Source organism: Enoplosus armatus, chromosome 3 (assembly GCF_043641665.1).
Source record: "Enoplosus armatus isolate fEnoArm2 chromosome 3, fEnoArm2.hap1, whole genome shotgun sequence".
Lineage (NCBI taxonomy): Eukaryota > Metazoa > Chordata > Actinopteri > Centrarchiformes > Enoplosidae > Enoplosus > Enoplosus armatus.
Genome location: NC_092182.1, coordinates 24,163,044 through 24,187,344, shown reverse-complemented (window position 1 = coordinate 24,187,344; position 24,301 = coordinate 24,163,044). Strand labels below are relative to the sequence as shown.

The window sequence follows — 24,301 nt, the reverse complement described above, 5'->3', positions numbered from 1 at the left end:
TAATGCAGTATAGCTTTAAGAGTTGAAGAGGTTACTTGTGATGAGTTTATTTTTACAACATGATTAGGTTTCTGGATAAATAGTCTTTACAGAAGCACATATGAATGATTCTTTGAGTACATTGAAACCTGTGTGACCGTAAGGCTTTTTCCTGTGTTTTTAATAGTTTTTGGCAAGTGTAGCATTTGTGAATCCAGTTTCCTTGTTACTGTACTAATTCATTTTTACATTACCTGTCCACTAACTCTTTATGAGATCTTGTCGTTTTCTCTTTTCTAAGCACCGTCTTGAATTTGTTGTCCAATACTGTTTTCACAGTTTCACAATTTCTTCCAGTAAAAACCGAAAAGGCAACAAAAGCTGTCTTAAACCTTTATTGGAAGTGTGTTTAGCTCACTGCATAACTTTACACATACGTGTATAGGGGAAACAAGACAGACAACGTGACACCTTGATTCAGTCAAAAGTCAAAACCAACCAACCGAAAACTGTTCATCTCTGTCAGTTCTTACTGGTGAGAGATTCAAGCGCTCGCCCAGAAAATCAGATATGAGCAGCAATCCAGGAGGTACAATGGTGCGAGCCCAGAACAGCTGCAGTGTCCAGTGAACAGCTAGTGTCTGGTGTGAGCAAGCTGAACACGGTTCTGTAGCTAATGGGTTAAGGTAAGGAGTTTATTGCCGTTTTGGGTGTTTCGGACGGATCTGCTGTCCTGCGCTTAAACTTCATCGAAGCTGTTCATCTTGGCCATCTTCACCCGGAGGATCTGGATCTCCAGGCTGAGCTTCTCCCTCTCCAGCAGCAGGTTTCCTCTCTTCAGCTCCAGCAGATCCTCGTCCACGACCACAGGCCTCGGTGGTACTGACTGATACTGCTGTTTCAGACCTGCAGAGAGAAACCACATAATCCACTGAGACCTGCAACTCTACATCAGCACTGGTTAGGAAGGCAGATTCTTAAAGGAGCAGTTCAACATTTTGGGAAATACACAAACAAGATCAATACCACCTCATATCTCTCCATAAAAAGGCTACAGCGAGGAGCCAGTTAGCTTAGCTTAGCATAAAGCCTGGAACTGGGGGAACAAAATCCACCTGCCAGCACCTGTAAAGCTCACTAATTAACACGTTATATCTCGTTTCTTTAATCCAAACAAAAACCAAAGTGTACAAATGATAATTTGCCGTTAGGGGGATTTTTTTGCCGGGCAGTTTGTTGACCAGGAACAGTTGCCAGGCAACCAGCAGAAGTTCCATGAAGCTACTGTTCCCTGGTAACAGAAAAGGACCACTTATACTGGTAATACTGGAACCAGAAGCTCTGAGACTTCAGCTTATAATTATGACTTGGTACTGCTTAGTTGTGAAATTTTTATATAATAATAATACGAGATCTTTATCTGATAATTATGAAATATGGTCCTCATGAGGGCCAAACTGAATTTCTCAGCTGTCGCCTGGAGAAAAAAATAAATAAATAACAAATGAAAAAAAACAAAAACAACCATCATTTAACAGGAACTAACTTGATTGTACAGCTATTATTAATAGCAGTAGTAGTATATAATAATAAGTATGTAAGTATAATTGTGCTGGTTACCATCCTCTTCATGTGTTGTCGCACTCATGGACTTCATCTCCACCTCCACAGGGTAATGGTCGCTCACTTTCAAAGCCTGGAAAATACACAGTCATCTACTGATTGACAATAGCTATAGTCAGTTGTGAGCTATTACGTAATTCTGGATCAGTGTGAACCAAGTTGTGTTGGACTGAATCAAACCAGGAGCCGGATGCAACAGCTTTTCGTAAGTTCAAACTTTGCCTACTTCTAAAGTAAGTGTTTACTACAGCATGGTGGTGCAGTGGTTAGCACTGTCGCACGGGAGGTGGAGCAGGGTAGGCACCTGATGGAGGCCAGCACTGGCAGCTTGTATATTTCTCCATGTATGCAGACATAAATAAAACAAAGTAATGCCTACATCTAGCTACAAAAGATATATCTTTTAATTTTTGGAAGTTATGCTAGCTTGTGATGCGTGTGAGCTTGTGACTTCCTGTTTATATAGTTAATTGCTTTTGATTGGAGAGTGCTGTAGATGTCTCCTAGCAACCAATTTCCACATCATAAATTCTTTACTATCTAACAAATAAACGATTTCCTCATGTTTGAGTAATGTTTGTTAAAAAAAACTACAGTGACCAGCTGTTTTAGGAAATGATTGAGCTTTTTTTAAAAATGAAACTACATATTTATGAGCCTTTTTTTTTTTAAGATTTACATCTTCAGTAGGACCAATGGGTCCAATGGGTAGGACTCACACATTGTTGGTTTTGGTCTTTTCATTGTTTAATATATAAAATCCAATTGGCAGATTACCATTAAAGTTACTGAACATTTTCATGCTCTCCAGAGGATCATTACATACAGGTACGCCGTGTAAAACGTAATGTGTGTACACCAAAATGTCCACTCACACACAAGATGTCAAGTCATCTGCTGAGTATATTCATGCTTCCAAGAGAGAAGAACCTGTTTGAATTTGGTGATTTTATAATCTGCTCTCTGACGCCAAACTGAGGTCAGACTTTAAGACTAAGGCTCTTAAGAACAGCACAATGATTCATTTCAGGCGTGAAAACAACGACAGACCTGCTCGTCACTGAGTCCATATGCCTTCTGGAAGTTGAAGGGTTTGGCAGAGTTTGGTACCACAGCCTGGAGCATGTCGTGTCCGTAAACCACTATCCTGAACAGAGACAAACAGTACATGTTTTACTCATATTTCTCATGTAATCTGTCTCGAGATGTTCACACTACACTATAGGTTATACTTCCCTTTACTGTACTCTCCCTTAAAGGGAAACTCGCCTTGTAGCAGACATAATAAATGCAACAAAAAAGTTAAACGTTTAAATACAGAAAATACAAACAAATGAATGTTGTAGAGGCAAAACAAATACACAAATTTAGTTGAAAATGAACTGTTGCTCTTTATTTCAGGAAACTGCAAAAGGAATAGTTTGACATTTTGGGAAATACATTTACTCGCATTCTTGCTCAGAGTTAGATAGCTTAGCTTAGCATAAAGACCGGGAACAGGAGGAAACAGGTAGCCTGGCTCTGTTCAGCTGTTTATAGTCTTTGTGCTCACAATAACTCCATATTTAACAGACAGATATTAAAGACTTATTGATCTTCTCATCTAACTGGAAATAGTGTACTTCCCAAAATGTCGAACTACTCGTTTCAGACAGACGGTGAACTGAGGGGCTGCATGAAGGGCCAGTAGGAGATATATAAGGACTTTTTTTAACTGTGAATCTTGCGAAGCTTCTCTAGTGGAGAAGCTGAAATGAGCATAATATGGGACCTTTAATGGCCTATGATTAATCTTAAAAGTGTTATTAAATGATTTGATAAATCCTAATACAGCCATTTGTTACAATTTACCCAGCATTTACATTTGAACTGTTTATAATTAATGGACAGTTCATGATATTCTGTTTATTCTATTCTGTTTTCCACCGCTGGCGTTTGTGCGTTGTTACCTGTCGTATGTGTGGTCGTTTCGGTTGCTTGCCGTGGTGTCCACATCATCTCCGATCAGCCAGTGGAAGTTTGCGTCGCTACGGATACGGATGCTTTTCATGTCCCTCTTGGACACGTACAAGCCGTCCGCATTGAAGTCGCCCAGGATCATCACGTTCTAGAGGACAGAGGTGGCAGAACGTCAACACTCAGAGACGTGCAGCAGTCAAATTAAATGTGTGCTGATTCTGGGTGAGACAGCAGAGACTTGGGCTGAACTAGTTTAACAGTATTAAAGAGGTGTACATTTTTTTCATGTCCTTGCCGTTAGATGAGTGGTTCCCAACCTTTTTATACATATATATATATTTAGAAAGTCGACGTTTTGAACTGTTTAGGTCGGTTTGGTCAAGTCTGCATTCATACTACCACTTGGAGAGGCCGAACATGGACCTTTTAGCCATTTATCCCCAAGCTTTTTCAGTATTTATCCAGTACTTTTATCCAATGCTAACTATTCCAAGTGTTTATCAGTTATTTCAAGCGAACAATTTCAACCATTTATCCGTCAGTTTTAGCTCCCAACTTCTCTGCTGACTCGCAAACTAGTTTCCACGCACTCTCAATCACAGCACATAACCTTCTGTGTGTAGCTGACCAGATATTTGGATGTATTTTTCGAATCAAATTGTAATTTTACTCCACCCATGTACCCTTGTTTGGTAAACACTATCAGATCATTGTGTGATTGTACTTGATTGAGTCAGTGCACTGATGCTGTCATGTCCTCACATCAGTCTTCCACTTCTTCTTGACGTGCTGGAAGACATCGTAGAGCTCGTCCAGCTCCTTCTCCGAGTCATCTGGTTTGGTGTGAACTGGGATCATCACTAGGTCCTTCAGCACTGTGGTGGGAACACACACACACACACACACACACTTTACATTCAGACAGCTGTAGCTGACAGGAAGCCCACTGCAGTCGTTCCCTCCTGTAAACTTTGCTGATTACACCCAAACTTGAACCTGAACCCAAGTCCTAACCTTAATCTTAAGAGGTGAGAACAGGCAACGTGTTGTTGCATTTTCTTAATTTTTTTAATCTTTCTGAAGATATTTGCTCCTCTCTAGTGTTTTTACGTCTTTTACCTGTATTGAGGCATCTGAACCGCAGGATGTAAGGGTCTCTAGCGAAAACATCTCCACCCTCAGTCACCTGGTCATCAAACTGATAGGAGCCCACCAAGTCCACCATGTCATCCCTACACACACACATACACACACACACACGTAAATCAATACATTATAATTTGACTATGCAGCTTCAGAATGATCAGCTGAATAATTTCTGTCCTTGTGATCAGAGATATCTGTAGACATGAGGGTCCTTTTCTTCAGAACAACATTAAGAAGACCAGGATAATGAAATGTTTGCCAGCTCAAATGATCTTGACCCTGAGTTGTTTGAAGGCAGCTGAGCAGCAGGAGTTAATTTAAAGCTGATAATAAGACTTCAAACATATCCTGAGGGCAAAATGAAACCCTGCCAAAGCCTCCTACAAACAAAACAGTAAAGAGACAAAAACTATCCGCTAACTTGTATTGACGTGTTATTAAAAAGCAAATCTTTATCTGGATGTTGTGCTCGAACACCATGTTTTGTGGTTCCATATGCTCCATGTGGCCCAAACTAAATGCTCCATTTAGTTACTCCAAGTTCCAAAGAGGCATATCTTTTTTTAAATATGGCTGAATCCATCACCCTCCATCACATCATACTCAGTATGTGGATAATTAAGCTAAATCAGTTCTATGATGAAGAACAGGAATCTAATCTGATGTCCCGTACTGACAAACAGCTGGACAATCTCCTGCAGGTGAACACTCACCTGTACAGGAACATGAACTGCTCCTTGTAGCGCGTTCGGCCCAAACGGCTGCTGATCTTCAGAGTGTAGTGATGCTTCCTGCTGGATCTGGACAGACAAGACGAGGCGTAGATGTTGAATTTAATTCCTCTTACACGGCTTCAAAGTTAGGTCAAATGTCTTTTCAACTCTGGACATATTCTGTATCGGCTGGCCCCGTGTCACACATGCTGAGAGAAATGAAAACTCAGAACTAACATGCCAACTATTGGATGGATTGCCATGAAATTTGGTTCAGAGGTTTTTGTTCCCCTCAGGATGAATTGTTATAACTTTGGTGATTGTCTGACATTTAATGTAGCGCCATCATCGGGTCCAATTAATTTGTCCAACACCTAAACTAATGACGTTCCTGTCAGCCTCAGCTGTACTTTGTGTTCAGTGGTAATTACCGAATTTTAGCATGTTAGCACAATAAATTAGGACGGTGAACATGGTTTAGCAATGTCATTGTGAGCATGTTAGCATCCTAACTTTAGCATTTCGCTCATTTCCGATGTACAGCTTTCAGAGAGACACTTGACTTTGTCGGCTTTAGACTCTTTGACTTGTTTTTATTATTTTGTAATACGTGTAGAAAATACCAAGGCTGAGGAACTAACTTCCTGTTAAACAATAATAATAATAATAATAAAGACAGAAACAAAGCCTGCACTCACGTGTTGAGTGCGTCCAGCAAGGTTTTAACAGCCTCTCCGCTGATGTCCACCACCTCCAGGATCACAATGATGTCATATCGAGACACGATCTGGGGGCAGAGAGAGAAAGAATGACCTCAGTGTGACCTCAGTGTGACATCAGTGTGACATCAGTGTGACGTCCAGAAGATAAACCTCTTCGGTTACGTTCGCCGTTCAACTAGCTTACAGCTAGCCCCACTAGCTTACTGCGTGTTGCAGTAGCAGCTCGACGTTTCTATGGTGAAACATTTCAAGAGCTCTGATGCTTGAACTACCAAGTTATTAACATTATTATTATATTGTATTATGCATTCTTCACAAACGATCACTAAACCAGGTGATTTTTACTTTGTTTGGAGTCAAAGACTTATTAAAAGGAATTAGAGCACATCTTTTCACCCATCTATCTGATATAATGTATATTTTATTGATAATTGAATTTTGAGTAATTAGCACACTATGACTATTATAACTGATCTAATTAGCAACACTATGTAAATAACACTCGATGTTTGCCAGGAAGCCTCTCATTTTCTTCCAGCTCTGTCAGTTTCAAGCTGCACGTTTATATATATTAGATTATAAAACTGGTCAGATGTTTGCTGAATGCAGGTGGAAGACGATCACAAGCAGCAGATGTCAATCTACACAACGTGACACATTCCCACGTCCGGTACAGACAGGAAGTTAAAAGACAAAATGAAAGTCGGAGAACTTCCTTGTTGCTGAAACTCAAAAGTCAATAAAGTCTGACTTGTGGAGAATTAAAAAGAGGTAATGTGGAATCAATTTCAGACACACTGATGTTTATTTCTCAGTGTCTTCATGCATTTTATTTTTTCATTATTTTGGTGTTAACTTATCAATATATTTGACCATTTTAATCAATTTTCTAAAGCTAAACTGATTGACCGACAGAAAATTAAACGGCAACAATTTTGATAATCGAATAATCTTTTATTTATATTTCAAGTCATATTTTAATGAGTCAGTTTGGTCCATTTCAAAGTTTTTCACAATTCTTTTCAATTTAATAAACTAAATGGTTAATCCAGAATACAATAGTTTTAGATCATGTAAATAATAGTTATAATACAATAGCTCTGACACATTCACTCATTTCACTTCATTAAGAACTCAAGTTTGGTTTTCAGAGGAATCAAAAAATGTGGTTCTTCTGTACGCGACAAAGAGCCAATTTGTGTAAAATAATGTAAAAATAACTGGTGTGTGTGTGTGTGTGTGTGTGTGTGTGGTGTTGGTCTTTGTTACCTTGGCCAGGATATTGAGGACATCTGGATCTGACACTTTGTTTTTTCCAAACCTCTGGATGTTAAAAGATGCTATCTTCATGGTGGCTGCAGAGAGAGAGAAAAAAAGAAGAAAAGCCAGACATACAGAGAAGAGAAACATTATTGGTATTTTAATGAGCCTGTTTGTGTCTGAACATGCACAGGCATGTGTGGTATTACTGCATCTACATTAGATAAGCTGTTACAGCAGCCGCATCTCATAAAACCTGACGGCTTTCCAGCGCCCCTGAGGCCTGTGTAACATGACCAGTAAAACAGTAACAGGCTACAAAATACACACTAAACGAAGAAAAAATGTTTGTTGTAGTGTAAGTACACGCTATAAAGATAAAATACTGTTGGCACCATGTTTCATTGAGTCTGACTTTAAACAGCAGGTGTGTGTGTTTCACATTCACATGGTGATGATGGTGTCGGTCAGCTGGAAATAAGCGTGATCAAATGTGAAGACGTTCAAAGACAATTTGATCAAATTAGAGGTGATCTGATTGAATACAGTTTCAGTATAATTTATCAGCACTTCCTCTCATTAAACAGCTAAATTATCACCAGAGAAGAAGAAGCCAGGAGTCGCTGAACGTTGCTGGTGAATTATCCCTTAATCAAATTATTAGCTGCTTTCTTCCGAAACTAAATCCTGCTGAGATCGATGCCACAACAAAAACAGCAGAGGAAAACATTCAGGACTTGTTCTAACAGGTTTAGTCACCGTGTCGTGACGACGCCCCCCTCCCAAATCCCCCTGTCAGCCACTTTCTACTGATCTGAGTCTACCTGCAGCCATCTGCTTTACATCAACACAGGACACACTGTACTAACACTGTACCAACACTGTACTGTAAATCTGTCAGTTTACCCAATAGACTCCGACATTCCATCATTTACCTTTCATCTCTAAAAGCAAACAGATGTGCAAATATAACTAGAAACCAGTCTGTGATTAAACAGGACTGTAAAGAACCCAAAATGCATCGGCTTAAAGTCAAACAGTGTGTGGAAGTAACACAGGAATACAGGATGTATACTTTATGTTGTGGTAGTGCTACTTTTACCTCAGTAATTAATTACTGAGGTGTAATCCACACAACGTCCAACTGAAAGTGTATTTATTGATATTTTGGTGAAAAAATGTCTTAATGTCGAGAAAAAAATTGTGTTTTGAGAATGCAGCCATATTTTTTATAAGAACAAATCTCAGTATTATGAGAGAAATGTCATTCCAGTGTCCTAAAACCTATAATGAGATGCTCATTGGTGGCAATTTCAGATCCTCCACATCACTGACTCATCAGCCGACGGACTGGTCTCACACGTTTTCTACCAGTATGTAAATGAACATTTGTAATTGTCATTTAAAACTTGTAAAAGAAAAATCTTCCAAATGAATGACTTTTGTCATTATTTAATGACTGTCACTTGTTTACAACATCGCCCACAAGGCAGCAGCACATGTTTAAATACAGCATTATGTAACAACATATGTGACATCAAGGCAGCAGAGAGCAGCCAGAGGAGATACAGTCCGTCGCTGCAGTTTAGTGTCTCACCACAGGAACGTTACTGACTTATAATCGTTGCTGTCAATCAAAGAGAACAAACGTCTTGTCGGGTCTGAAGTAGATCACACACACAGCTGGCAGCAATGCAGTCAACATCAGACAGCTGGATCTGTTATTTTCTTATATGTATCCAGATACATATGTATATGTGTTCTACATGAAATGTTATTTAAAATAGGCTTCATTGATTATTTGATCTATACTTTGGTATCAAGCAACCTGCGATTTACAGTGTAATGTCTTACAGTCAGAATATGCTGGTTTCTACTGGTACTTAAATATAAGCACAGTGGGTTACGCATGACTAACGTACACAAAATGACAACATCCACCTTTTCTTTGAGCTTCCTACCACAAAACTTTACATTGTCGTACCTCAACATTGGAGGGCCCCTGTCGCTATTTTTCAAACGTAACCCATAAACTTTATAGATTTTATATGTTCTTCAATAACCCCTCCATCTGAGTTTTGAAAGATTTACCCAAAACCCCTTTTCTTACTTTACCGTGTAGTTTTGGTAGTATACCATAACTGTAAAAAAAACATTATACCACGTTTATCTCCTTTCCTCTAAAATGCCCAACTGTTAATCCTTTGTTCCTCAAACTCTTGTCTTCTTCCACTGTAACTACATTTAAATATTAAAAATGTTTTATTTATTAACCCTTAAATATAATTAATAACTAAGCCCACGATTTACAGTGTAATTTCATTGCATGACTGTTAAATAAGTGATTTGAAGACGTCACCATGAGCTCTTGGAAACTGTAATGAGCATTTTTCATGATTTTCTGAAATTTCTACAAATAATTGTCAGCTGCAGCCCTGCATGTGTGTGTGTGTCTCTTCACACAGAGAGACGTGAGGATGGAGTTTCCCGTCCCCTTGTCCCTCCTCGGTTGTGGTTTGACAGGTAACTCATGTAACAACAACATGCCTGGCAGCAGCGTGTTTAAATGTGTGTTGTGGAGGTTGTCCAACTAGTTTGTATTTTTCTTGCTGTTCAGCCACATGATCAGTAGATACTGCAGCTGATAACAGCCACGACCTGCCAACACACACACACACACACGATTCCTCAGAACTAACACATCATGATGTTGTTGTAAACACTGGGATCAGATGTGTTGCCCTGACAAGTTTTACCTCTTGTGAAACTTTCAGACTGTTGCAGCCGTTTGTGTCTACCTGCTGGTGATGTGACGTCCTGTCTGCTAAGTAACAAACACAGTCTGCGATGTTTGAATGCACATTTTTTTGACTTTCTGGTTTACCTCTCAGTTCCATCTTGAAGCTCTCTTCCGCAGCGGAAACCTTTTAGGTGCTCATGCAATGTGTGCATGTCATTTAACAAGATCCAGTTTTAGCTCCTGCCCCCCAGGAAGTCCCTGTGAATGTGTGCTTTGCAACCAGCCAGGAACTATTAAGATGGAGGTAAACAACTAATGTGCAGCATTCTTTCAGACTGCAAACAAGGACTGGTTGGATCAGTATTAACATAAAGACAAGAGCACAGCAGCAAGAGAAAGAACTGAACTGTTCTGTATTGGTGGCTGCTGTCGGGATATACTACTATACTGTATCTGAATTGTTGTGTTTTTTTACTTCAGGGTCAGACATCTAAGTGTAACCCGTAAATCAGTTTAAGCTCAAGGCCGATCTCATCGTGTTTCTAACAGTAACCCAACACAAACGAACAGCTACAGACTGCGACACTGATGACGTTCAGTTTTTTATTCATGTTAGCTCTCTGGATGGTGACGCCTTTTAAAAGTTGGTCCAACAACAGTGACATTTGGTACAGACAGTCATGGTCTGGGTTTGGTGATCCCCTGAACTATTTTTGAACAAAGAAATACAGTACGTGAAATGCTGCTTATGTCTGGTGGCTTACTGGGAGCTTCAGGTTTCACTGTTATTTTATCTCTTTGTTCACTGTCAACCTCCCGCGACTTTATGGAAAAGGTGGAAAAACACTCGAATCCTTTTAGTGGTGGAAAAGTACTGAGATCTTTTACTTTTTAAGTAAAAGTAGCAATACCACAGTGTAGAAATACTCAAAATTACATAGGTCTTAGCATCAAAATCTACTTTTCTTTACCAATGTCTCCAAAATGTCAACTTGATGAACCCTGTTTTAGCTCCCTGACATAATGATTTTGTCTCAGCTTGTAGAGACAAAACATATAATTATTCAACGTATCTGGAAGCAGGAAAAGCCAAACTATTATCTTTGATTTTGTGAAATGTTATTATTGATGAAACAACAGATACAAGCACACTGTATAAGTATATATAAGTAAATATGTTTAAGTACACAGCACCACCAATAAATTAACTCAGACGGGGACCCTCCTTCACAATGAGTACTTGTCTAGTAGGTTTTACTGCCAGTGCTTTATTTTTACTTAAATCAAATTGAACTTTTATTTAACTTTTACTCTGTTTTCCATTGCTGTTTTAGTACGTTACATTAAGGATTTGAGTACTTCTCCCACTGAAAGCATCACTACAAAGCGTCAGGAAAAAGCCAAGTAAACCACCTCAGATGTATACTTAAATGACTCGATTGTCTGAAGAAATGTAAAGCCTCTCAGGTGTTCAGCTCAGCGTGAGGAAAAACAGACAAAAACACAAGTTGTTTCTCACCTGAAGGAGGAGGAGAACCTGCTGCTGCTGCTGCTGCTGCTGCTGCTGACAGGACCTTAGATCAGAGCGGTTTATCCCCGATAAGGATTAAATAACTTGAAGAAAGAAGAAGGAAAACCTTGTGGACCTCACCATGAAACCTCTTGGGTCTGCAGTCACTGCCGGGGGCAAAGCATTCTGCAGGGGGTGACCACAGGCAATGTGATTGGTCGAAAGCCAACCAATAGCAGGTGGTGGACAGAGAGAGAGAGAGAGAGAGAGAGAGAGAGAGAACAAAGGAAGTATCCCGCCCAACATAATGTTTTCCTATGTGTGTGTGTAAGAGGATATTTACAGAGGGACCCGTACGGCAGTATCAGAAACATGAAGTTTGTTTAATGTGGTCTTCATGTTCAGAAAACAAAAAGAGACCACCGTAGACAGGATAGGAGCATTAAAACATGTCTGTGTGTGTGATGGGATGTTTGTCTGATCAGATAACAATTTGCCTTCGCTGTGACAAAACTAACTCTGCAGTCCAGTCGAACAGTTTACAGCAACCTTCCCAGTTTGTACCAGAAGTAGACGGACACTGGAGTGGGCCCGTGGTCCTGGAGTCAGGCAGCCTTTGGCCTTAATGATCTCTTAGAGGGGTAGACATATGTGTCAAATGTTTATCTCTGTTTATGTGGTTCCACATAAATGAATTATATGCCTGTGAGCTGAAATGAAGTAATTCAATGTTCATGTCAAGTGACAATGATGAGTCAGCAAAGCAGCAGAGACAGAATCAGACAGAGTTGTAAATGACAGTCTTCCCTCTGATTTGGACAAATGATTGGACCTGGAATTAATCAGACTTAACAAAGAGAGCTCAAAGTTACTAAAAAACAATGCTGGTCAACATTTCCCAACAGGATCATTAAAGTCTTTTCACCGGTAATAATGCATCATCATTTATTTGTGGATTGTATTTTGTATTATTTATCTGAATCGGCAGAGCAACTAGTCACTAAAGGTATCAAATAAATGTAGTGAAATTAAAAAGTACAATATTTGCCTCAGTGGAGTAGAAGTATAAAGTATCATGAAATGGAAATACTCAAGTTAAGTACCTCAAAACTGTACTTAAGTGCAATAGTACTTGTGTGAATGTAATTAGTTCATTTAAACAGCGAGTGGCTGTGATGTAAACTGAGCTGTAATGTCAGCGGGTGAGTTTCAGACCGACAGTGATGAAAACGAAGTGATCTTAGAGCTGGTGCAGGACGTTCCCCTCAGACCGGACTTAATCATCAATCATTAAATCATTGAAACAGAAGGCCTTTGATCAGTCAGTATGCTTGTCGTCAGGGTCTTCTTGATCACACCTCTTTGTCTGTGGTTGTTGAATTTGAAATGTCAAGTTGTTTTCATCACCACCTCCACTTCCTCTGTACATATGCAGTAAGTGTATTGTGATAATCATTCTTTTACCCTCATATTTATTAAATTGTTTTACACAGATTTTTTACGTGAAATTAAATACCCAAAATGACCAATGTATACATTTCCCTGCTACCTCTTGTGCAAACAACTGATATCCCGTTGGCTGTTCCCACTAATAAGCTTTAGGTGAGTCACAGAGGGATAATGATGGAGAGAAGAAAAGATGAGTCTTAACGAAAGGTAGCTCAACAGCCAAAATATACAACTACTTCTGTTATTTCAAAGTTCTCCCCCTCACTTTGTGATTTATTGGTTGTTTGAACATGTGATCTGTGCTGCTGACACCTCAACTATAATCTGAATAGTTCCAGGAGTTTCCACACTGAACCTCATTCAGATAAGAGCTCAGATGAAGTTCTTCTCCGTGTCAGTGGCCCTGTAACGAAGCAAGATGCTGCTATAATGTCATTTCAACACGTTGAACACAACATTGACATCTCATCAAGTTAATATGGTGAACTTGTTTAGCAAACAGTCCCTTATTCACACGTCTAGTTGTTGTGGAGCAACATTATAATTCATCTGGAGTCGTGTTTCTGGCCACCTGGCAAATTTAAGTCCAATATTTACTCTCTTTTAGATCTGTTTTTGGTCTCCACCTTCTCTCCTGTGGGAAATATCTGGCTCGTTAAGCTCGTTAGCATTTAGCTAAATGTTCCGCTGTGTTCACCAGCTTGTCGATAACTGTGCCATCCCTGAAGACTGCTTTACAGAATACTGTTGATATTGTTTTTCTTGGAATTTTCTTGTTGTGACTTGTTTCTTGTGGCGATGAAAAACAAGCAAAAACTATACATATATATTTTTCCGTTTGCACAGAGACACAGACGCCTGCAAGACAGAACTCGTCATGTTTTCTTTGCGCTCTTCCCATGAAAGGTATGTTGACATAATGAGGCGATCTCGAAGCGGCGTGACAGTTTGTATTCATCACAAAGCCCAAAACAAACAGGAAACACACACACACACACACACACACACACACACACACTGGAGGACACGATAACATTAATCTTCAAAGTAATGTTAGCTAGCTAAATTTGTTTGCCAGTGAAAGTAACAAGGAGCTTTGTGGTGTTACTGTTTTATATATACTGTTATTTTTCCAGGTGTATTTTGTCTTAGTTTTGACAGGAACTGTGGCTATCCTGGATAAATTAGCCAAATATTAAGTAGCAAAAGTTAGCCAAGTCTAAAATGTATTTTTTTTTTATGTTTATTTGTATAGGGACAAGTAGCATAAATCAGTGTACGCTGTTGGGTGTATACCAGCTTAAAAAGCTGTAAGGCATTACATCACACCTATATTAGTGTATTATATTAGTGGCTGATTGTACAAGTGGGTCCTCCATCAGCCCACAATCAGCCTGCACAATATAGGAAAGAGTATGAGCTTGTGTTTTACTGCTGTGGAGGAGCAGGAAACTCATGCCTTAATTATTACATAATGTTCAGCATTAGACATGGATTGCCCGACAAAGCTCCACCTCCAACTCACCTGAGACAAACAAGGAAACGGACCATCAGGAAGCGACACACACTGAGAGACAGACAATAAGAATCCCTTTCAGACCAGACCCAAAACCTCCCGGAGGAAAGCTACAGCAGGAAATGCCGGGAAGACTGCAACTTTAACCTGCTGCTGACTGCATTCACGGACTGTGAATTTAAGGGGGGAGAAAACGACTCAGAGTGAATGTAACTTTCAGGGAACTTTCAAGAGAGGAGCAACGATTGACTGACTTCCTGTTTACTATTCTGCCTGGTGTGTTTTCAACTTCACTCTGAGAAAAAAAATGTCTTTGAGATCTGAGGAGGATCTCTCTTGTCCTGTCTGCAAGGACATCTTTAATTGTCCTGTTTTCCTGTCATGTAGCCACAGCTTCTGCAAAGACTGTGTGCAGAGATGGTGGAGAGAAAAACCTATACAGGAGTGTCCGGTTTGTAAGAGAAAATCATCAAGGAGTGATCCACCTCGTAACCTGGCCTTAAAGAACCTGTGTGAGGCCTTCTTACTGCAGAGAGATCAGAGATCTTCAGCAGGGTCTGAGACTCTCTGCAGTCTGCACTCTGAGAAACTCAAACTCTTCTGTCTGGACCATCAGCAGCCAGTGTGTGTCGTCTGTCGAGACTCAAAAACACACAACAACCACAGATTCAGACCCATCGATGAAGCTGCACAGGATCACAGAGAGGAGCTCCAGAACTCCCTGAAGTCTTTACAGGAGAAACTGAAGGTCTTTGAACAAGTTAAAGGAAACTGTGATCAAACAGCAGAACACATGAAGGTCCAGGCCCGACACACAGAGAGGCAGATTAAGGATCAGTTTGAGAAGCTTCACCAGTTTCTACAAGAGGAAGAGGAGGCCAGGATCGCTGCTCTGAGGGAGGAAGAGGAGCAGAAGAGTCGGATGATGAAGAAGAAGATCAAGGCTCTGAGCAGAGAGATAGCAGCTCTTTCAGACACAATCAGAGCCACAGAGGAGGAGCTGAGAGCTGAAGACGTCTCATTCCTGCTGAACTACAAGGCTGCAGTGGAAAGAGTCCAGCAGCGCCCCCTGCTGGACGATCCAGAGCTGGTCTCAGGAGCTCTGATAGACGTGGCCAAACACCTGGGCAACCTGACCTTCAACATCTGGAACAAGATGAAGAACGTGATCTCCTACACTCCTGTGATTCTGGATCCAAACTCTGCTCATCCAGAACTCACCCTGTCTGAAGATCTGACCGGTGTGAGCTGTGGAGAGAAACAGAGGCTTCCTGAAAACCCAGAGAGGTTTGACTCCTTTATCTCTGTCCTGGGCTCAGAGGGCTTTAAATCAGGGACTCACAGCTGGGATGTTGAAGTTGAAGACAATACAGGCTGGTTTATTGGTGTGGCAGCAGAGTCTGTCCAGAAGAAAGGATGCATAAAATCTGGGTTCTGGCAAATCAGTTTCTACAATGATGAATACAAGTGCTCGTCGGGAGATCCACCCGCTGTTCTCAGAGTGAAGAAGAAGCTCCGGAGGATCAGAGTTCATCTGGACTGGAACAAAGGAAAACTGTCATTCTCTGATCCTGATACTAACAAACACACACACACCTTCACACACACTTTCACTGAGAGACTGTTTCCATGCATCGGGACTTTGAACGATCGCCCACTGAAGGTATTACCAAGGGAGATCTATGTAACTCTGTAAGAGACGAGCTCAAGTTAGTTTCCACCTGATGAATGTAAGTCCAGTATTCACTCTCCTTTTAACTTGGCTTTGGTCCCCCCCCCCCAACTCCTGAGAAACATATCTGGGTCTTTAGCTGTTAGATGCTCCGCTTTCTTTACCAGCTAGTCTCTAAATCTGTCTGTCTGTCGAGAGGCTGAAAAGCTCTGCCGGGCTGCAGCTGAGTTAGTGACTCTTCTCTTTTCTTCGTCATAACGAGCCGCCGCATTCACAGGTCGTTTGATTTATTGTTAATATGAAAGTATTGATTAGTGGAGCTTGAGAGCGAGTCACATGTCTCTACACTTGGCTTCTGTACAGCTCTTGATGTGATATTTGTACACCTGCTGTAACTCCTCATATCTGTTTTCTTTATGTTGCTACTGAGTGTATTTATATATTGTCAATATCATGAATACATATACACAACACAATCGGGACTAATTCATACTTTTTACTACACATCTGGACGTTTTTGGACAACCGAACCTTACGCCCACATGCGGTGTAGGACGCCGGCTGCTCTTGGCTACCTATAACTTACACTAAAGCAAATAACAAGCAGCAGAGAGTTATGAGTGAGAATTGCAGAGAATTGTGAATGTAATGTAATCAAAAGTTAAAACCACGTGGGTAATCAGCGGTGAAATAAGTATTCAGATACTTTACTTAAGTAGAAGTACCATTACCACACTATAAAAATACTCTGTTGCGAGTCAAAGTCCTACTTATGTAAAAGTACTGAGGTATTATTAGGGGTCTGGCCCCTCCAAAAGGTCACAAGATAAACCTTTTTCACATTTTTTTAAAAACTTTTCTCCACAATTGTTTTTGTGAAATGCTAAATCATTTTACTTATTTGATCCCAAATTAAAACACATGAAAAGTTTAGAGGGAAACTGTGACAAGGGCCTCAACTACATACAGGGTTTCATCTTTAACATATTATTATTTTACATATATTTTACAAACTTATAATGTGTATTTTTTTTGTGTAAAATATTCATATTAAAAGTAACTAGTAACTAAAGCAGTCAGATAAATGTAGTGCAGTAGAAGTATAAAATGGAAAAGTACCTCACCAGTACTTGAGTAAATGTACTCAGTTACTTTCCATCACTCTGGTGATAAAAAAAAAATAAAAATAAGAAACATTAATTCAAGATCAGCGCTCAGTGATCAGTTCGGTCCTCATTAAGCCGGTGTATACTTTTAGTCTGCTGTATTGCATCATATGACCACATGAGGGCGCTCCAAACTCTGCTTTATTCAAACAGGCCTAAAAGGCTTTGGTGTAAAACCCTCAGGTGCCATCGAGATGTTGCTGCACCACAATGTGTTTAGTTGGATGTTAGTTTGTGGTTTGCATTCATTTCGTTTTTGCTGCTTTTTGTTCATATTACTTTTATTTAGGATTTGTTTTTCAGTTGGTGCACGACGTGTTTTCATATATGTTTTTCTTCCTTCATCCTTCTTTCTTTACTCATTTCTTAAATTCTGCCCTTCTTTTCCTTCTTCATCCAATCAAAAAACATGACGATGTCCTCAAGTTGACGTGTGAGGTTTCCCAAAAGTGAAACTAAACTAAACTCCCTCCTCATGGATTATTTTTCCACTCTGGTGTTGCTACTTTTACTGAAGTAAAGGATTTGAATACATCACAGTCAGATGTTGCCGTCTGTCTGTGTTCGCTTCAGAAAGACGATGAAGTTCACGTTTTCACATTTTGGACTTTGAAGGCCACATATTCTAACACACTTTTATTTTTAGTGGATTAAAAGATGCTAAACCAAATGTATGTGCATGCATTCTCACACAGATCTGTTTATTCCTGCAGAAAATGGAAATATTCAACTTTTACAACATTTTACAGGGCATATTCAGCCGTTGACGATGGCGTCCTCACTGTTGTATATTTCCAACAGGCTGTCCCTTCTCATTACCTGTTCCACAACAATGTTAAATAAGCCACAAATTATGGGCCACATTTTTGCTTTTTCATCGTCTGGTGTCACTGATGGTTACCATGGAAACATGGCACCTCTGAGTCAACCTGGTTGTAGTCAGTGTTTATTTGTTGTGAAAAATTAAACTACTCACTACAGACCAGATATCTTGGTGAAACTGGTCCCAGATCTTTCAAATCTTTCTGTCAGATCATGACTTTCATTTCCTTACTGTGTGTGTGTGTGTGTGTGTGTGTGTGTGTGTGTGTGTGTGTCAGTCTCTGTTCAGTCTAATAAGAAGTCTTGATCTGTTCACCAAAAGAGCAAATCCCGTCCTTTCAATCGCAGCTCCAAAACGTCCGCTGGTGAGACAGAAAACTCGGCTGGTGAGTAAAAACCCAAAATCGTTCTGTCAACAGTAAAACAGTAAAACAAGATAACTTAACATTTTATATAACTTTTATAAAGCTAAAGGTAGCTAAATGTTCACTGTGACAGATTATCTGCAGAAAGGTAAGTTTTTATTCATAGAAATTAATATCAATGTAAAAACTGATGGAATTCTGAATTGAAATAACTCCATTAACGATTATCAGTTACTCCACACGTATGTGGTGTTGGACGCTGGTCCATAACTGGTCTTACACTAACATACTTTTTAGATTTTTACGTGTGAATGAATTCTGTGGTGTTAACTAATAAATGATGGACTGAGACTGATGGAAGAACTGAGGAATTCAGAATTGAAATATCAGTTTTTACATTTTCTTGTTTCCAGACAGACGTTTATCTCAATTAATGTTTTTATGAAAAACAACCTGCCTTGAAGATAAGTGTGAACCTTCTCGGTGAACATTTAATGTTTGAATTGTGTTCTGCTGTTTAATTCTATACATCACAACAAAACTCAGTACTGACTCTTAAGACACTTAAACGTAAAATTTAATTTTACATTTACATTTTTAAAAGACTTGTTTGAATCAGGGGCATAGCCACCAACTGACCAACTACCCCACCCCGACACCAGAAAAAGATTATTATTTTAGAATATTCTAATTATTTGAATTGATTAATCTCCCGTAAAACCTGCTTCCTAATATGAAGGTCAATGTAAAGGATGTTTTCTCCGCACTGTAAGATACTGGAGTAACACTGTTGGAGTCTACAAATCCTACAAATCAGTGTCCAGAACAAATAATTCAACGTCTTGTGTAGTTTCTTCTCATCATCTCTCTCTTGTGTTTTCACTTCCATCATCACCATCATCACCTTCCTCTTCTTCTAAATATCCTTCATTGTTAAATCCAGTGTTTTGGGCCATGGGGGGTTACTATGGGCTGGCGGTTCTGGTGGGCGTGGCTTCGCTTCTGACGACCGGCCAATGTGACGTGAGCTGTGGTGGAACGGACGGCCATGCGGGGGAGGCGGGAGCCCCGGGCAGAGACGGATGGCCCGGACCGAAGGGAGAGAAAGGAGAGGCGGGTAAAAGAGACACACAGAGCGAGACAGAATCTGAAACATCTGTTTCATTTGTTTGTTTGTTTGCTTGCTTTGTCCTTTCGCGTAATCTGTAAAGTGACTATAATAAATATCATTATAATAACATTGCATCAAATGACAAAGTGAAAACAGGGTGACAATGTGAAAGTGATGAACCTGGTTCTGCAGCTCCACTTGGCTTTACAGAGCTTCATAGTGACTTTCAGCTCTTTGTTTATGAGTCCTGTTGTTTGTGGTCTTTAGCGACAAAGCTCAAAAACCTGCTCAGCGCCGCACAGCAGAGCGAAAAGAGAGTCAATGTTGTTGACTCTGTCTGTCTCCAGCTATGATGGCCGACGGCCCGGTGGATGCAGGCGTCCTGCTGAGGCTGAAGGGGGAGATCGGGAGTCGGGGGTCGCAAGGGGCCATGGGTCCGAAAGGTTACCGTGGAGATCTGGGAGCACTGGGTCGCCCTGGAGACCCCGGTCTCCGCGGCCCCGAGGGGAAAGGCATCGGCCGCGGTAATGACACGACTTCTGACCGTACAGTAAATATCACGCTAACATACCCCAGTGGCCAATCACGGTACTGCAACAAAACAAATCTTTTTCAGTTGTTTTTATTATTATTTTCAATTCTGGTTAGGTTTAGGCAACAAAACTACTTGATTAGGTTTAGGAAAAGATCGTGGTCTTGGTTAAAATAGTAAGTCAACGGTGAACTACTACTTTTTGCTTCCTCTTCCCAGGACAACACTCCCTTCACCGCTCCCAGTCTGCCTTCTCAGCGATCCGGACTGATAGCAGTTATCCTCGCTACAACAAGGTTCAGACTGCCGTCCATCTCGCAGCTGTTTCATTCAGAAATATTTTTTACAAATAAGAGATGCTTCCTTTCTGTCTGTCTTTAATGTCTTTAAAGAGGAGAACATTACGATTTAAGTGCTGTCAAAGGGTCAGTTCACCCAAATGATAAAATAACATTATCATCATTTATCTCTGGTTCTTGTGTGTGTGTGTGTGTGTGTGTGTGTGTCTATCAGGTCGTAACCTTCCAGAATACTGTGTTTAACACACCTGGCGACTTTAGCGCAGCCGGAGGTCACTTCACCTGCAGAGTACCTGGTGTTTATTACTTCACCTTCCACTGTGTGGCCAAGGTAACACACCGCTGCACTTCTTCATATAAGAACCATTTTGTAAATGTGGTTTACTACCTTTCCGACGGAGATATATAATCATTATCAATCTGCATTACTCTGTGTGTATTCTGTGTGTTTTGTAGGTCACCATGTGTCTGTATATAGCCACTGACGCTCTATACGACAAGGTGGGATTCTGTGATTACAACAGCAGGAGCTGGGATCAGGTCAGTTTCAGGGCTGAGCGCCACGCAGCCCGAGAGATGTCAGGAGGGAAAATCTTTGATAAATCTTTGAGTTTGACACTGGAGACACATTCACGTTCAAGTGAAAAGGTGGCAGTAGGAATTATGATGGGAGCAGAGGAGGAAGTCAGGAGACGTTATGGTGACAAAGTCCACTGTGGAGTTCTGTACACGTCCTCAGACTTCACTGTCATTATTCTCGCTCTTTAGTTTAGTCTTCACAGATGGTTTACAGGACAGAGTAATCCGAATGATTTATTTTACACATTAACAGACGAGTTTTGTCATGACGCCTTGCCGTGTTGTGTTTCAGGTGCTGTCGGGCGGCGTGGTCTTACAGCTGACAGCTGGACAGAAGGTTTGGCTGGAGTCCTTCAGTGACCAGCAGACAGAAAGTGATGCACGAGACGGCCGAGAGAAACAGATCATCTTCAGCGGCTTCTTGCTCTTCTCAAATTCAGAATAAAGTTCAGTCGTTCGCTCAGTGATTTCACTACAGCGAGACTGCACCCCTTTATGAATTTACCACCTGAAAATCTCGGTTCAAAAGCTGTTTTTAGAGGGATATTTTACCACAACACGGTATCACAGTACAGTAACATTTACGCTTGTTTGGTTTTTAATGTGAGCCCACAGGTTTGGATTTGTTCACCTGATCTGTTTCCTTCATATCGACTCATGTAAACCGTCTTTGAGAGTTTGTGTCTGTGTGAAGCAACTAAAACAAAATGTAGCTGTTTATTAAAAGTTTAAAAAGTTTATTGAGTGTGGGTATGTTTGGTAAGATTGAAGGCATGATACGCGAGGTATAACGGTAGAAATACAGCACTCACGGTACAAAGTAATCCACCAACGGATGACATCAAGTTGGGCTCGAGTCGTTCTGAATGCAGACTTAGGGAGCTCTGTTGTGCTCTACTGCGCATAAATAAATAAATAAACATCAACACTATGGCTACTACTATGTGATAGGATGTGCCATGAGATTGTAGAACAATTATTTCAATTTCAATAAGACTGTCAGTGACTTTTGGTTTTGTCTGAATACACAGAGAGCGCGTACTTCCACCAAGTATTATAGTTTAATAATGAAATATGTCCAAAATGTTTTAATAAACATCTAGATCCAGATCTTATGGAAGCCCAAGTCTGCCAGTAAAAGAAAAAAAGCAGACAAATAGTTCGACATCATTTTGAAAAATGCCCTTGGTCATTCAAAATTTTAACTTAGTAAATCCAAATTATTGTATAAAAATGTCAAAACAAAAGCTTTTTTTTTTTCATCATGATTTACTTTTTATATATTTTTGGTGGAAATGAGCTTCCATAAGAAATATCAACATAGACATCACAATATACATATTGAATTAAAATCACGGGTCAGATTGTGTTTCATTCAAGTGGGTGCTGCAGTTCAGGAGAAAGTCCTGTCACTTAATGTGAGGAACTCCTTTTAAGACATCCTGGATGGCTTGTTCCTGCCTGACTTCCTTGCTGAAATCTTTCACTGAGGATACACAAACACCCAAAGTGCACCGAAAGTATGATCTTGTTAAGACAGCGATGTCTCTTAAAAACCTCGAACAGATAGACCAAGACATCTTCCCACATCCACATGTAAAAATATAAAAGGTAGACTGTTTGGACGTGTTTGCTGTCAGTCAGTCAAAAGTCAGAAGATCAACAGAGCCAGGCTGGCAGTTTTCCCCTGCTTCCAGTCTTTGTGCTAAGCTAGGCTAACCTCATGTCTGTACTGGATGCATAGAGAAGAAACTGATATCTATCTTCTCATCTGTCTCTGTGGAAGAGAACAACAGGATTCTTCAAAATGTCATTTATGCACAAATCACTTGTCAACAAATCATAGTGACAAAGTGTGAAATTAAATTTCTCTATCATAAACATTACAGCCCTTCTTAAAGCTCTCTAAAATGTTTCCTTTAATTTATACAATACTTGTGTATTTTCCCATATCACATAGAAACGCTTTGTGTGATCCCTCTGAAGGTTATGGAAGTGAAACATTTTTAGTTTTTGCACTTCTTCTTCTTTTTGGTAAACTGTTGCCACTTTTGCCACTTTGGCACATCCTCAGTTGACCTCTTCCTTGCATTGTTGTGTGTGTGTGTGTGTGTGTGTGTGTGTGTGTGTGTGTGTGTGTGTGTGTGTGTTTTTGCTTCTCGGATGAAAGGTCCTGTCATGAGTTCGAAGTTGAACTGGGGTCAGAGTTAAAGGTCCTGGACGCTCAGAGAGAAACTGTTTGTATCTCTTGCTCCAGCAGCACATGAGTTTCTGCCAAACGCAGATGGCAGTAGTGTGGACGGCTGACTTAAACAAAGCAGCTTTCAAAAAGATGTGCAAATGTTCTCTGAGACGGGAAATGCATTGAACACGTTCATCAGGACTTAAAGGATACAGCTGTTGTCTGTGACACTCAGCCAAGCTCATTGGTTCCTACTGAAGACGTAAAGCTTATCTTAATCTTGAATGTAATCTTATATCAAATATTATATATGGGCTCAGTAATTCCCTGAAAGAGGCACTGTAGTTTTTTAACAAACATTATTCAAACATGGGGAAATAGTTGATTTGTCGGGGACTATTTTCAGCTGCGGATTAATACACAGTTGGTGCTCTAGTGATTATTTCCAGCAGCAGGACGGTGTATGTGGGATTGGGTCAAAATAAACTACATTGTGTGTTCATGGTAATGAAGCAACAAGTCAAACACTGCAACATTTTGGTGTTTTAACTTGGACAACAATGGAGCTCTACGGCTCAGAGGAAGAAGATACATCAGGCTTTAGATACACGGGCAGTTTGGTGAAGGTCCTTCCCTGTTTCAACATGACAATGTCCCCGTGCACGAAGCCAGCTCCATAAAGAAATAGTTTTCCCAGTTTGGTGTGGAAGAACTTGACTGGTCTGCACGGAGCCCATCTAACACCTCTGGGATGAACTGGAACACCGAGCGTGAGCCAGACCTCATCACCCAACATCAGCCCTCATTAATGCTCTCATGGCTGAATAGGAGCAAATCCCTGAAACCAGTTTCTAACATCTGGTGGAAAGTTGGAAACCAGAAGAGTGGATGCTGTTACAGCAGCAGATTAACGCCCATGGTCTTAGAATCACATGTGGCTGGAATATCCAGGCGTC

At 40.4% G+C, this 24,301-nt stretch overlaps 2 protein-coding genes across 5 annotated transcripts; one reads left to right on the top strand and one right to left on the bottom strand.

The window, feature by feature from the left end:
- Positions 1-360: 360 nt before the first annotated feature.
- LOC139282695 (deoxyribonuclease-1-like) lies at positions 361-11,810 on the bottom strand. Its single transcript, XM_070902533.1, has 10 exons — positions 11,662-11,810; positions 7,412-7,497; positions 6,119-6,207; positions 5,421-5,507; positions 4,681-4,793; positions 4,324-4,436; positions 3,552-3,709; positions 2,653-2,749; positions 1,600-1,675; positions 361-885 (listed from the first exon to the last, which is right to left on the bottom strand). Exons 2-10 carry the CDS (start codon positions 7,490-7,492, stop codon positions 719-721), a joined length of 981 nt encoding a protein of 326 aa, XP_070758634.1. The 5' UTR covers positions 7,493-7,497; positions 11,662-11,810; the 3' UTR covers positions 361-718.
- LOC139282694 (complement C1q subcomponent subunit A-like) lies at positions 9,763-21,901 on the top strand. 4 transcript variants are annotated; one of them, XM_070902532.1, is made up of 8 exons: positions 16,336-16,347; positions 18,556-18,663; positions 19,586-19,759; positions 20,101-20,277; positions 20,505-20,581; positions 20,799-20,915; positions 21,041-21,124; positions 21,456-21,901. In XM_070902532.1, the coding sequence occupies exons 3-8, from the start codon at positions 19,597-19,599 to the stop codon at positions 21,606-21,608; spliced, it is 771 nt and encodes a 256-aa protein (XP_070758633.1). In that variant the 5' UTR covers positions 16,336-16,347; positions 18,556-18,663; positions 19,586-19,596; the 3' UTR covers positions 21,609-21,901. The 4 variants fall into 4 exon arrangements, with proteins under 4 accessions (XP_070758630.1, XP_070758629.1, XP_070758633.1 ...); XM_070902530.1 differs by lacking the exon at positions 16,336-16,347 and adding an exon at positions 18,115-18,126; XM_070902529.1 differs by lacking the exons at positions 18,556-18,663; positions 19,586-19,759; positions 20,101-20,277; ... (2 more) ...; positions 21,041-21,124; positions 21,456-21,901 and adding an exon at positions 9,763-9,779 and having other exon boundaries at positions 14,936-16,747.
- Positions 21,902-24,301: the final 2,400 nt, after the last annotated feature.